General features: G+C 44.9%; 1 protein-coding gene across 16 annotated transcripts in view; it reads left to right on the top strand.

Annotated features, from left to right (window-relative positions):
- Positions 1–3,267: 3,267 nt before the first annotated feature.
- Positions 3,268–14,363, top strand: part of Agfg1 (ArfGAP with FG repeats 1) — a 45,275-nt gene continuing 34,179 nt past the window's right edge. For 7 of the 16 annotated variants that reach the window (XM_051153968.1, XM_051153963.1, XM_051153966.1 and 4 more), the window contains exon 1: positions 3,270–3,504. In XM_051153968.1, coding sequence (XP_051009925.1) covers positions 3,338–3,504 — 167 coding nt within the window. In that variant the 5' untranslated portion in view covers positions 3,270–3,337. Of the gene's footprint in view, positions 3,505–14,363 lie in introns of all 16 variants that reach the window. The other 9 variants (XM_051153971.1, XM_051153961.1, XM_051153967.1 and 6 more) reach the window with 3 other exon arrangements.

The following is a 14,363-nucleotide window of genomic DNA, read 5'->3' as shown; positions in this document are numbered from 1 at the left end:
CATAAAGGATGGCCTTAGAAATCTGCGAGTAAAGGCAAGGAATCCAGTATTTGTCTTGTGTTTGTGACGTATATGTTAGTATATGTGAGGAAGTTTTTCTTATCAATTGATTGATTGACTGAGGCAAGATGTTACCATGTAGTCTTGGCTGGCCTGGAACTCGCCGTGTAGAGTGGGCTGGTCTTGACCTCACAGAGAGCCACTTGCCTCTGCCTCCTGAGTGCTAGTATTAAAGGGATGTGCCACCATGTCTGGCTTTGTTTCTTGACTATTTGCACGGGGAATATCTCAGCTTAAAATAGAAGAAATGGGAACAACGGAGCCAGAATATCATCATTTTGTATTTGTGACTGTAGGCATTAATTGTCAGTGACTGCCAACATCACAGAAAGACACCCCGGCTACATGCTTCCCAACGGGAAAAATGCTCTTGCCAAAACTGAGCCAGATACAAATAAGCTAGATCTAACCTCCTATCTGTAGAAAACAGAGAGGATGGGGATATGTTCAATGACACAGACAGAGACTTTAGGGGAAAGAGAATGTGCACAGAAAGAGACTGTATGGGGCACACCAGCTGTTTACTGCTCTAGAGGTGGTGGGGCCTGGGAGGATGGAGCTCATAAAAGGGGCAGAAGAAAGTCTCACCTGACAGCCTACTTTATTCAGAGAATCGCATGAGTCAAGTGTCCAATCACAAGGGCGTGTGGCAGACAAGCGGGAGAGGGGGGAAAACATGGCTTCCCATAGAGGCATATGAACAAGCAGCCAGCTGTACACGAGGAATCTGAAGTCAATGCGCTCCTGTCTGCTACCCCTGGGAGAAGCATGAAAACACAGTCCAAGGACAATCCGGTGCTTTTGAAGAAACTGAGGTCACAAAGCTCTTGGTCTCAGTCTCTTGGAGTTTTCTCAGAGGCACTCAGAAATCTCCTTACATGACTCCCTGCTAGGACTGTATTCTGATGCTACCTACCTATAATAGTACGCAGAGTCAAGGAAAATATTAAACTCAAAAAAAAAAAAAAATACTGATAGTACAGCTAACACAACAGTTGTGGGACATCTGATGGTTTTCAAGGTCTTATTCCTAATTTTCTATGTGTATTAGTTGTAGTTGCATGGAGGAGTGGAGGGAAGGAGGGAGAGAGGGAGGGAAGGGGAGGAGAAGGGGAAGGAGTGATGGAGAGGGAGAGGGGAGCTCTTATTTTTCCAGGGCTGGGCTCAAACCAGGGCCTGCTTATACAAGACGAGTGCTCTGACACTGAGCTAAATTCTTGGTCTTGACTTTCTTTTCCGTAATAGAACTAGATTTGTTTTAGGATAAATGATATGATAGCAACAGTTAACTTTAAATTGGGAAAGAGGACAGACCGGCTGGGTAAAGGTTTCAATAAAGCAAGATGAGGCACTAGCTGAGCTGATAATTGCTGCAGGTGGACTTGGGATACTGAGGAGAGTAGGGACCTCGGGACCTCGGCATAGTTTAATATTTTTCATGAAAAGTTCAGAAACACATTAGCCAACCTATCTGCCCCCCCACCCACCCCTTAATAATAATGTCATTTACTCTTACTAATAATGTTACGTTAATCTGCTGGCTCCCTGGGCTGACTCAGCACTTCCAGCTAAGAGACTTGAATTCTTCTCTTGTGAAAACCACTCTGCTTGTGGTGGGGAGCAGGGACAGTATTCTCCAGGAGTCTCCCCATACTCTTTTGATAAATGAGGGCACAGATGGTTTCTCGTACCTTAGGGCAGTGGTTCTCAACCTTCCTAATGCTGCGACCCTTTAATACAGTTCCTCATGTTGTGGTGGACCCCCCAACCACAGATTTATCTCCATTGCTACTTCGTAGTTGTAATTTTGTTATTGTTATGGACAGTAATGTAAATGATTGTGGCTCCTCTAAAGCAATTGTTTGACCTTCAGGTTGAGAATCAGCGCACTAGTGGCTGGCTGGCAGTGACTGCAGCAACAAGAAGTGGGCGTTGCTGCTGGACTGGGTTGGAACTCTGGCTTCTGTAGGTGAATACCATAGTAAATTTACCCCAGTGCATCAAACTCCCACCTGGTGGCATGGAAATACAAAGCAGGCTTAGCTCAAAAGTGCAGCCAAGAAGATAGCCAGATACATGTCACACATCCATTCCACAAACAAGGAGCTCAGAGCCTTCAGTTCAGGAAAGTGTACGAGCGGAGCAGTGAAGAAAATACAAGGAGCAGGCCATCTGCAGCCTGAAGGGAGAGTCTAGAGCAGGCAGGAAACTACTTCAAATAACCGTAGGTGCCTGTGAAGGAACTATGAAATACAACATAGTAATCTGAGAGGGGGAGAGGGCAGTTCCCAGAGAGGTGAGCTGCAACCCCGGAGAGTGATCTGGGGCCATCTGGCTGGGTGAACCTCATGTGACCAAAGTGGAATAGCTTGCTGGGGTGGGGTGATCTGGCTGGCCCTCCCCAAGCAGGAAACTGTCCCATTCCTCTCTACCTCCCTGGAGATCTGGCAATGCGTGAGGATTTTTGGTTGTCGTACCTTGGAAAAGTGAGGGGCCGCGCGGTTATGCCATTTAGTGGACAGAGAGGCCAGGCATGCTTCCCTCCAAACTATGTCAGGAGCGGCGAAGTTGATAAACCTTGTTTGCTACCCAGAGAACAGCAAGGACAGGAATGAGAAAGAAGTAAGCTGAGCTGAAGAGAAATCTAAGTCTAGAGTAAATGAGTGAATGGAATGTAGTGGAAGAAGGCGGCTAGGCTAGACTCTGCTGGTGAGGAATTTGGAGGGAGTTACTCCTAGAGCAGAGGGAAGCTGCCGGGAACATTTCTGCCGGGAGGAAGATAGGCTATGTGAAGCGCGTAGCACGTTCTGGCACCCAGTGGATGGATAAGGTCTGCTATTTATTGTCACCATTGTGTCTTCCCTACCCCGCCCAGCTCCGACCCCTGCAGCAGCGTGGCCGCAGTGACTCCTCCCGGCCAGTTGAGGGCGCCGGCTCGCACTTGGCCGCCGGCCGCCCGAGGCGGGCCTCCTCTTGTCTCTCCCGCCCCGCTCCCCCCGCCCCCCTCGCCTTTTCCCCCTTAGGAGAAGTCGGGAAGGTGGCGGCGGCGGCGGCGGTAGTGGCGGTTGTCCCGCCCGGCCGGTTGGTGTGACCGGTCGGCGCGTGCTGCGCAGCGGCCGCGTCTCATCCAGCCGAGAGGAGCGGAGCCGAGGCCGGACCCCGCGCGGGCGGAGGGCGGAGGCGGCGGAGACCAGGGCGGCCCGTGGGAGGGTGCGCGGGGCCCGGGCTGCGCCGCCGGCTCCCGGCCCTGCCGGCCTCCTCGGTCGGAGCCGCCGCCATGGCGGCCAGCGCGAAGCGGAAGCAGGAGGAGAAGCACCTGAAGATGCTGCGGGACATGACGGGGCTGCCGCACAACCGCAAGTGCTTCGACTGCGACCAGCGAGGCCCCACCTACGTGAACATGACGGTCGGCTCGTTCGTGTGCACCTCCTGCTCAGGCAGCCTGTGAGTGCGGGCGGGGGACCGGGGGTACCGGGCCGGGGCAGCGGGGCTCGTTGAGGATGCGGCCGGCCTGGGCCTCGGGGGCCTGGGGAGGTGGGGGCGGGGGGGGGGGGGAAAGCGCAGGATGCTCTTTCGCTATGGCCCGGCGAGGGTCCAGCCTTAGGGGTGGCCGGCGTGGGGGGGGCGCGGGTGGGGTCGGGGTCAGCGAGCGGCGCGCCCGGTGGAGCATCCCGGCTTCCCGCCGCCCAGCGGGCGTGGCCCGGCCTCGGGTGGGTTGCGGGGGGTGGGGGTGCAGGCCCGGAGCAGTCCCTGGAGGGCCGTACGGGGCCTTTTGTGCGACCCTCAGCTCCGCGGTTCTAAGCCCGGCATCTGCTCGGCCCCGTCGAGCCGGTGGGAGGGGAGAGAGCAGGGGCGCAGAAACTGGGGCTCTTTCGCAGGTCCACAGCACCTAGGTAACTGGAGCTGCGGGCTGGGGCCTGGGGGGCGAGCCCGGTCTTGATGGCTGAGATGTGAATCCCAGGAGAAAAGTTCTCCCCTAGAGGGAGGTTGGCAGGAAAAGCATAAGGGTTATGGCTGCATGGCTCCTAAGTGTCCGGAGTCGGGGAAAGTTTTACGGGAAATGGGTTATCAGGAGTTGTGTGGTTCAAAATAAGGATGGAGCGCGATGAGATTTCTGGCTCAGTACCTTAGTGTCCCAGCTGTATGGAGAAATGGGGAACAGGGAAGACAATATTGAGAGAGAAGAAGATGACTTATATCTGGGCCCCTCTGTTTAAGCTGGAACTCGCTGTATAAACGGGTCTGGCCTCGAACTCACAGAGATCCCCCTGCCTCTACCTTCCTAGTGCTAAAGGTGCGCACCACCACGCCCTGCTTGATAGGCGTTTTTTATTCCTGTGAAGTTTTACTTAGAAAGGTTGCTGGTGATTCAGGAACTGGTTAGATGCTATTACACACTAGTTATTTTAAATTCAATATAAGTTATTAGTGAACTGGTAGTTAATATTCCTTGGATCTTTAAAAAAAATTACCATGTGTCGCAGTGTGGGGGCATGTGGGTCTGATTTGCATACCTGGGTTCCATTTTACAGGCTTTTCACTGGCTCTCCCCAAATTTTTATTACACGGTTAATAACAATGTACCTCATAGGTGGGAAAGAATTTCTAAAAAGTTGAGATGTTGGACATGGCCAGTAGTTCACTATTGGCCTGTCTTTCCCCATTTTAAATCTGGGCAAGGAGTCATCCTTGGTTCTTCATGAGTATTACATTATTTTGGGTGGTACCTATTAGGGTTTGGAAGAAGCTTTAGGGTGTGGTTTTCATTTACATTCTAATGGAGACAGTGGAAATGCTTAAGTAAGAAAAGTGTCAGGGTGGTATGCTGAACTTGGGAGTACTGTAGTAAAAGAATCCCAGGAGTTACTTTCAGGTCTATAGTTAGAATTTGCCACAGCCACATGGACAAGTAAGAGATAGTGTGTGTGGTTCATGGTTTTCATTCATAAATGAAATAAAATTAGGACATTATAGTCACTTATGCTAGACAATGTCGGTTGTGAGAGTAAGCTGATAGTCCAGTTTATTTACTGTGTGCTTAAGAAGTATGCTCTGTTTTTGCTAAACGTGAGGTCCTTTGATGCATTTGAGTCTTTGGGTTGATATACATGCATATTTACATGGATATAATTTATTGCCCTAGATTTGACATGTCTTTAGCGCTGTTTATAAGTACATAAAGTGCTTCCCTTACAACAAGTATGTAATCGGAGGAAAATGTTTTCAATGTGTTAGAAACATTAGATGCATAGGATCTATCAGGGTAATTCTTGTTTGTTTGTTTCCCTCAGGGTTCCTCTGTAGTCCTGGCTGTCCTGGAACTCCCTCTGTAGACCAGGCTGGCCTTGAACTATGAGCGCTCTGCCTGTCTCTACCTCTACCTCCAGAGTGTTGGAATTACAGGCATGCACCACCACCACACCTGGTCCAGATCCATAGTTATTAACCCTGCACAGAACTCAGCTCCATATGGATCAAGGACCTCAACATAAGGCCAGATGCACACTACTTCCTAGCTCTTTGGTGTCGTTTTTTAAAGTTACACTTGTTTATATTGTATGTAGACATTTATTTTCTGTACACATGTGCATACAGTAACACTTGGATGGCTGTCAGAGGAGTGATTGTAGGATCAGCTCTCTCACCATGTGGATATTGGAGATTGAACTAGGTCACCAGGCTTGGTGGCAAGTGCCTTTACTCCACTGTCTCTGGGCTGCCAGTATAATTGCTTATTTTAAGGAACCTCCGTCCCCAACCTCCATGACTTTCCAAGCTTTGGAATATATGAAGGTTCATAAGGAGACTTTGCAGAGGACTGAGGTCTGAGGAAAGATCTTCAAAGTTCCAGGTAGCAGCAGCTTTGTGTAGGAAAGTGGAGTATTGAGGAGCTAGGTGAGCCTGCTTTTCATTTTGCCTCTAAAAAGCTGTGTAATTAATATTGAAAATATCACTCAGTAGTTTTTTTCTCATATATGAAGTAGTGAGAATAAAGGTTTCTGATGCAGAACCTCATGCAATGTCTGATACCCAGTAGGTGCCCAGTAGGTGTTACACAAGGGAGAAGGAACAGTAAGACACTGCATGAGAAGCGCACTTGATGAGTCTGTTAGATCTTTTGGCCTGTAACATGAATCCTGACTCAAATTGACTTAAAAATATGAAGGCAGTTTGCTGATTGGGTTTAAGTGATATTTCATTTCCCTCATCTGAAAAGATGGTTGCCCCCAGCTCCTGGAGCCACAAAGTGCACTTGAGTCTAGTTGGGTTAGCCAGTGTCGCCTGCATGCTCCATTCTCTCGTTAGTAGAACAGGGATGCCCAGAGTTCCTAGTTGAGAAGGCTCAGAGTCCTGTGAAGAAGGCGTGGGTGCTGCAGCTGCAGCCGTGGACGCTCTACTGTAGCATTTGGGGAAACTAGATCCTGAGGGTTTTTACCTTTGGAAAGCCATAATGCTGGAAAACAGTTTAGGAAGAATGAAATACTAAATATGTGTTTCTTATGTAGATAATATGGTGGAATCGAAAGAGTAAGCCATGTACGTGTTGGCTTAGATCCATTCCCTTGGTTTAAGATTTAAATTGTGATGACAGCATACTGTATGCTCATGGTTGTTAAGCGGGAATAGCACATGTGTTGTGTTCACTTACTGAACACACTGTGTTTGAGCAGTGGATGGGCAAGGATGAAGTAAGGCTTGTGGCTGCCAGTGCCTGACTTCTGTAGCAGTCACTGTGTAGGTAAACAGTGTCTGGTACATAGGTCTGCTGTATAAGTAAATGATGTTCTACACTTTAAGATGATAGATAAAATAACCTACTTTTTTTTTTCATTTCTTCGATACTATCTTTGTTTAGATGAAGCTACCTTTTTATTGCTGATATTACTAGATTCAAAGCTAATCTCTCTTATATTTTTTTCCTTTCCCAGATTTCTGTCCTGTAGACTCAGATGGTGCTCACTCTGAATAACTGAATATAATTCTGAAATTTTTAAGAGACTTGTTCAGTGTTAGGGAGTGTTTGTTAGGGTTAATGTTTGTCGTGACTTACTGGTTTGATTCTCTCTTTCTCTATAGAATACTTAAAGGCATGGACAAGTACTCGAATTATAAAATACAGACCATAGTAAAAACTTGCCTTCATGGGGCTGTATTAATAAGCTAGCAAGCTGGAGGTTCTGTGTTTTTCTCCAGGATGGAGGCTAGGGTGTGTGATGATTGCCTTTTGTTGTTGGAGACAGGCTTTCATGTAACCCAGGCTGGCCTCAAACTTACTGTGATGCCAGGGGTGGCTTTGAACTCCTGATGTTGCTACCACTGCTTCCCAAGTGCTGGCTTCACAGGCCTGCACCCCCATGCCTGGCTTATACAGCATGGGGTGGTGGTGGGGGGGACAGGTGCTCTAACCACTGGGCCACATCCTACTTCTTGTTTTTGTTATATTGATACAGGGTCTCATTGTGTAGCACACACTGGCTGTAAACTAGAGGTAGTCCTTCTGCCTCAGTCTCCTGAGCCACTGGGCCGGGCCTAAGGACTAGTTTGGGATGAAATTATTTGTTCATGGAGATTGTAAAGAGTGGAATCAGTAGCAGGAGATTGCTTTATTTTGAAAAAACAGACACATAATTTTTTAAGTGAAGGCTTAGGTAAAATAAAAAACTAACATCTGAGGAACAGTGTGCCTTTCTTTCTTTCTTTCTTTCTTTCTTTCTTTCTTTCTTTCTTTCTTTCTTTCTTTCTTTTCCTCCCTGAGACAGTGGCTCACCGTATAGCTAGGATGGCTTTGAATTTACCATACTTGTTTCTTAGCCTCTGGGATTACAAGTTTGTGCCATCATGCCTGACTCCAGACAACTTTTAGTCAGCCTAGGACATTGTGTGTTAGACACTGCATGGAGCTTTTCCAAAGGGAAGTCAAAACATGGATTCATTCATTCATCAGGTGGGTTAAGGGACCAGCAAATCTGGACTGATCTTTTTATGAGCTATATCTGATACTCATATTTGTGAGAACCTCTTAAGAACTAGGTATCTTGGGTTGGAGAGATGGCTCAGAGGTTAAGAGCACTGGCTGCTCTTCCAAAGGTCCTGAGTTCAATTCCTAGCAACCACATGGTGGCTCACAACCATCTGTAATGAGATCTGGTGCCCTCTTCTGGTGTCCAGAAACACAGGCAAACAGAACACTGCGTACATAATTTAAGAAAAAAAAAAAAAAAAAAGAACCAGCTATCTTTACCCATGTCAATTTCTTCCCATTGTACACATTTCCGTCTGCAGAGCAGAATGTGAATTTCTCTAATGTGTGTACAAAAGATGAGTCATTTATAGCTTTTGAGGACTTTGTAGCACCTTCCTTATGTCTTTCTTTTTTTGCCTTCCTACACTAGAGCTATGGCCCCAGAAACACCTGACTTTACATAATGAAAAGAAAATGTCACTTTATAGTGGTGACAGGAAACCTATTGTGAATGTGGTGTACTTTAAAAGTTTGAAGGTGTTTAGTGGTGGTGATGATGGTTCATGCCTTTGTTCCTAGCACTTGGGAGGCGGAGGCTGGCAAATCTCTTGAGTTCAAGGCCAGCCTGGTCTACAGAAGGAGTTCCAGGATAGCCAGGGCTACACAGAGAAACCCTATCTCAAAGAAGAAGAAGAAGAAGAAAAAAAAAAACAAGTTTAAAAGTAATTTGTTTAATACTTCTCAGTAAAGTATTGATCTTTTTTTTTTTTTTTTTTTTTCCTTTTCAAGACAGGGTTTACTCTCTGTAGCCTTGGCTGTCCTGGATTCCCTTTGTAGGCCAGGCCGGCCTCAAACTCACAGTGATCCATCCGCCTGCCTCTGCCTCCCAAATGCTGGTATTAAAGATGTGCACCACCATGTCTGGCAGTGTTAATCCTTTTGATTTGAATGCTGCATCCTCCCGGCTTCCCCTAAACAGGGCTTCTGTATTTAGCCTTGGCTGTTCTGGACTCATTTTGTAGACCAAGCTACCCTCGAACTCCCAGAGATCCACCTACCTCTGCCTCCCAGATGCTGGGATTAAAGGGGTGTGCCACCTCGCCTGGCTGAATGCTGTATCTTGAAGAAGAAAAGGCTGGGGCAGGATGGGAACACTGTACAAATGGTTGCTGCCTGGGTAATTTAAGCCTGTTGCAGTAAAAAAGAGTAATAGATTTCTTTTGTGTTAGTCTAAGGGTTAAGGGAAAATAGGGTACTACAAGTGAAAGAAAAGGAAAGGAAGTTTTCTTAGAATTGTTGTGTCTACTTTTCTCCATTTTTTTGTTAAATATTATAGGCTCTTTGGTGGAATTAGAATCTAAATTACTAGGGCTAGTAATGTAGGAACATGTGAAAACCTTTTCCATTTTTCTTTCCAAGCTTTTAATCTGTTGGTTCTCCCTTGGAACACTTGTTCAAAGTGTTTTTTCTTAAAGTTGCTAGTGTACAGTCAAGAATCTTGGAATTCTTGAAGCTCATAAAAGTCCTTAAGTCTTATAGGAATATTTTCCAAACCAGGCAGCGCACACCTTTAATCCCAGTACTTGAGAGGCAGAGGCAAGTGGATCACTGTGAATTTGAGGCCAGCCTGGTCTACAAAGCAAGTCTAGGCCACCCAGTACTACGCAGAGAAACTCTGTCTCAAAAAACCAAAAAGGAAAAAGAAAAAGGAATATTCCCCAGCATTTGAAGAAAATATAAATATAACATAAATATATGTTAGTTAAGTTTAAATTTGAAAAGTAATTTGATTCATTTTATTTTAATTTTACAGATTTTACTTATTTAGAAAATACCACATAGAATTTTAAAACATTAAAGGCTGTGAACAGTGGTCCTCTGCAAGAGTGACAAGAGCTCTTAAGCACTGAACCATCACTCAGTTTCTGATGACCATAAGAAGATTTAAGCCCTTTTAGCTCCTTCCATATTTATTGTTATTAGCTACATAATACTCCTATTCTCTTGTCCCCCAGTCTGGCCCTTCCCAACTTTTTTACCATAGGAGGAAATAGATAGGATTTGGTCCTGTTCTCACCATCCTTAAGTTTCTAGTTATCTAGTTTTCTTTTTGCTTTGCTTTAGTGTATAGATAATTACCTGGCTTTTAGATATCATCTGTGACTGAGGTGTAAGATTTCTTTCAATGTGGTAAGACATGCCAGTTTATTACTGAGTTGGTGTGTAGTGTATATGTGTGCTGTGCACTAGAGGCCATAGGACAGATGCAGGACTCTCCACCTTGTGTCTTTGAGACAGTCTTTCATGAGCCCAGAGCTAGGCTAGTGGCCCCCCAGCCCCAGGCGTACAGGCCCTTGGTAGCACACCCAGCTTTTGAAGTGGCTTCTGGAGAATCGAACTGGGGCCTTGTGCAGCAAGTGCTCTTACTCACTGAGCCATTTTCTCCCAGTCCATATCTGTTTGTAATCTGCTTTGTCAGTGCTGCTTTCTAGGCCTCTGTACAGCTACAGTTAGGGATGTCTTTCCCAAGCTTCATTCTGTGAGTTCCCTATCACTGTGGACCCTCCACTCTAGATAGAGCTTGGTTAACGATGAGTGGGGAGTCACTTTCTCAAGCAAGATGGCTGGAGATGTTTTGTGCTCCTCTGCCTCAGGGTTGCACGGGATATACTCTTGTTACTGATTCTGCCATGTCTTCTCTTCTCAGAGTATTTTTTGTTTTTTAATCTCTGCTATTCTGAACTGTGTTCCTAAATAGTGAATATTTTGGTGTAGGTCTTTTGATCATTTGTGATAGGCCCTTTTCTCTCCTTTCTTATTTTTCCCCTTTAAATGTAAAAATAATGAGCTGACAAGGTGGCTCAGTAGGTCAAGGCATGAGGGCCCACATGATAAATAGAAGAATGTGAAACTAGTGGTAAGTGTTCATTCACCATTATGTACAGTAAAGTACACTATTAAATCTTTGAATACTATAAAGTTATTCTTTTGAACTATTAGCCCAGATACTGAAGACAGGAAGCCTGCATGTGAAGCATGCTTTGGAAGAGATGAAATAAGCCACTCAGTTGTTTATATTGTAAAGTGTTTAGCCATTTGTGTCAGCAGGCTCTAACAGGCTCACATCTCCAGCCATATGACTGCATTTCCATAAGCAGTTTTCTATTTTTGGTGTTTGGGACAGAGTTTCTCTGTGTAGCCTTGGGTGTCCTGGATCATAGCTTTTTATTATACAGATTTCAGCTTAGTATAAAGGAATGTCTCATATATCCACTTACGTGTCACTCAGCTGAACAGCAGCCTAAATGAGGATTTGTCTAGCTTTCTTGTTTGGTGGCAAGTTGGTAGTGATAACATTTTGCAAATAAATTATTCCATTTGTATGATGATAGAAGAATGAATTATAATGTAGCAGATTTTAAACTATCTAACCCAAGCTTTGTTGTTGTTGTTTTGGTTTTTTGAGACAGAGTTTCTTGACTCATGGAATCTCAAAGAAAATTTTATTAGAGTTTAGGAAAAACTACAGCAGACAAGCTGTGAAGGAAGAGAGAAGAAAATCCTGCCATTTAACTGGCATGGTGGTCAGACATGTGGCAGATGGGCAGTTTACATGGTGGGGAGTTGTCTTAAGAGCAGTGAGAAAGCCCAGAGTACTGGGGGAAAGCCTAATATTAGGGATGGAATCTCAAAGAAAATTTTATTAGAGTTTAGGAAAAACTACAGCAGACAAGCTGTGAAGGAAGAGAGAAGAAAATCCTGCCATTTAACTGGCATGGTGGTCAGACATGTGGCAGATGGGCAGTTTACATGGTGGGGAGTTGTCTTAAGAGCAGTGAGAAAGCCCAGAGTACTGGGGGAAAGCCTAATATTAGGGAAGGCATGCTTAGAGAAGAGAAAGAAGTTAGGGGAAGTCATGCCGTTTCTGAATAATTCAGAAAAGAAGTGGACTTAGGAGGAAGCTCATAGCCACAGCCTGCTCAGCTGCTGCAGCAGGAGGGGATTTTTGGAGACAACCGTAGTCCCTAATTATTCCACCTATTTCTTTGGCTTGAGTAAGCCTGCCTTCCTAGGGATGGCCCCTTGGCCCAGGGGATTGACCCAGCACAAAGCAATGTTAAGCTTCCTCATTGACAAGAAGTTTTATTCTCTGGGCCAGAGGAATTTACTTTATGGTAAATTCTTTCTTTATGACAGTTTCTTAGGGTTCTCAGGATGATGGATTTTGATGGATGTGAATTATGAAACATAGGTTTTATTTTGGGGAAGTATTAACTTTTTAAAAGCCCCACCCCCCCCACCCCGAGACAGGGTTTCTCTGTGTAGTCTTGGCTGTCCTGGAACGCGCTCTGTAGACCAGGTTGGCCTCGAACTCACAGGGATCCTCCTGCCTCTGCCTCCTGAGTGCTGGGATTAAAGGTGTGCATCATCACCGCCCAGCTGGCTAGGAATTGCTTTTTCTTTTTAATTTAAATTTTTAAAAATTAATTTCAGAGATGTTTGCTGTCATCTTTTTTGAAAAGAAAAAGCCTGCCTTCCACTGTTCCTAGAGTTAGTGGAGGGAGTAACAGGAGCATGTCATCTGTCATTCCATATTAGATATGTCTGATACTCAGTTTTTTTATGAAGGCTAACATAAATCCCCTGCTCTCCTTGTGTCTATCTTTCATAGGACTTGTCTAGATCAAACTTTCCCTCAGACTTTGCACAGGCCTGGTGGCTGCTGAGGAGTTTTGACCCCGGCTGCATTCATTCTCTCAGATAGTCTTGCTGTGGGTCCTGTGGTGGGGTCAGGATCTCCCCCTTGGCTTCTCTTGCTTGCAGGAGTTCTGCTGTGGCTCACTCTGCAGTCAGGTACTGCTGGCACATTGATGCTTGTTTCTTTGTTTTTGATACAAAGACTCACTATTGTCCCAGGCTAGTCTTGAACACTTGGCCTCAGCTGATTTTCCTGCCTTAGCCTCCTTGGAGGCTGGAACTAGAGGCTCTGGCTTGGCATACTCAGTTTTTTCTTCATCCAAAGTTTGCTATTAAAGAACTGTAGCATGTTTATGTGCTCCTCTGTGGTTTTCATTCCTTTGTTTCTTTTGGGCTAATCTTTTTACTTTTTTTTTTTTTTTTCTTGTCATTTCAGTGGGATATGGAAGAGGTAGTGAACACATTGGTGTTAGTTTTGTTCATCATTGTTACTAGTATGTATCAGTTCAGTACTTGAATATTGCTTAATAGATGGTTGCCTTGAGTATTTTAAGGATCTTGAGATTGTGGCTTTCTAAGGGAAAAGAGTAATTTTCATGCCTTACACACACATACACATACACAGACACACACACACACACACACACACACACACACACACACAGAGAGAGAGAGAGAGACAGACAGACAGAGAGAGAGAAAGACAGAGAGATACAGAGATACAAAGAGACAGAGAGATGGGGCTGAAGAGATGGCTTAGAGGTTATGAGTGCTTTTGCTGACTGCTCTTCCAGAGGACTTGAGTTCAATTCCCACAACCATATTGTGGCTCATAACTATCTATAATGAGATCTGGTGCCCTCTTCTGGTCTGCAGGCAGAACACTGTATACATAATAATAAAAAAAAATCTTAGCCAGATATGATGGTGCATACCTGTAATCCCAGCAGGAGACAGGGACAGGCGGAGCTCTGTGAGTTGGAGGCCATCCTGGTCTACAAAGTGAATCTATAACAGCCAAGGCCACACAGAAACCCTGTCTCCAAAAACCAAAACAACAAAAAGACAGAGAGACACTGCACTTTGGGTAGATTAACACCTTGAACAATCTAGTGTATTAAGAAATCTTGCAGCCAACAGAATTGTAGAATCTTAACCTATTAAAATCTATCTGTTTTAGATTTTAAATGTGTCATTTTTATAATAAGAAACATTTTTTAAGTACATAACTAGTGTTAGGATAGATCTAATGTCAAATTAACTTTATTACTTACTGACAGTAGTATTAGCAACCAAATAAATTTTCATAGCCTATTAAAATATTTTGAACAGCTTCTCCCTCAGTAGGAGAAAAACAATTAATAAAATCAACCAAATGAGCTTTCTTACTCATCCAGCACAGATTGGTATTTGAGTTGAACAAATGACTATTTGCAAGATTGAGGCATAGTTAGGAGCATACTGGCAGACATATGTAGTGAGTCACACCATCTGGTTATAGTCATACCTAGGTGGTGGTCATTAAAACAAAACTCCTGGGGATCTGTATATGACTTAATTACACTGCAGAAACATATTGGGCTGACTTGGCAGGTTACTTCGGAACTTAAAGCCAATTAACTGCCATACATGGTTTCAAAAC

Source organism: Acomys russatus, chromosome 12 (assembly GCF_903995435.1).
Source record: "Acomys russatus chromosome 12, mAcoRus1.1, whole genome shotgun sequence".
Classification (NCBI taxonomy): Eukaryota; Metazoa; Chordata; class Mammalia; order Rodentia; family Muridae; genus Acomys; species Acomys russatus.
Note: the sequence above shows the minus strand (reverse complement) of the source record. Positions and strands in the feature narration are given on the sequence as shown.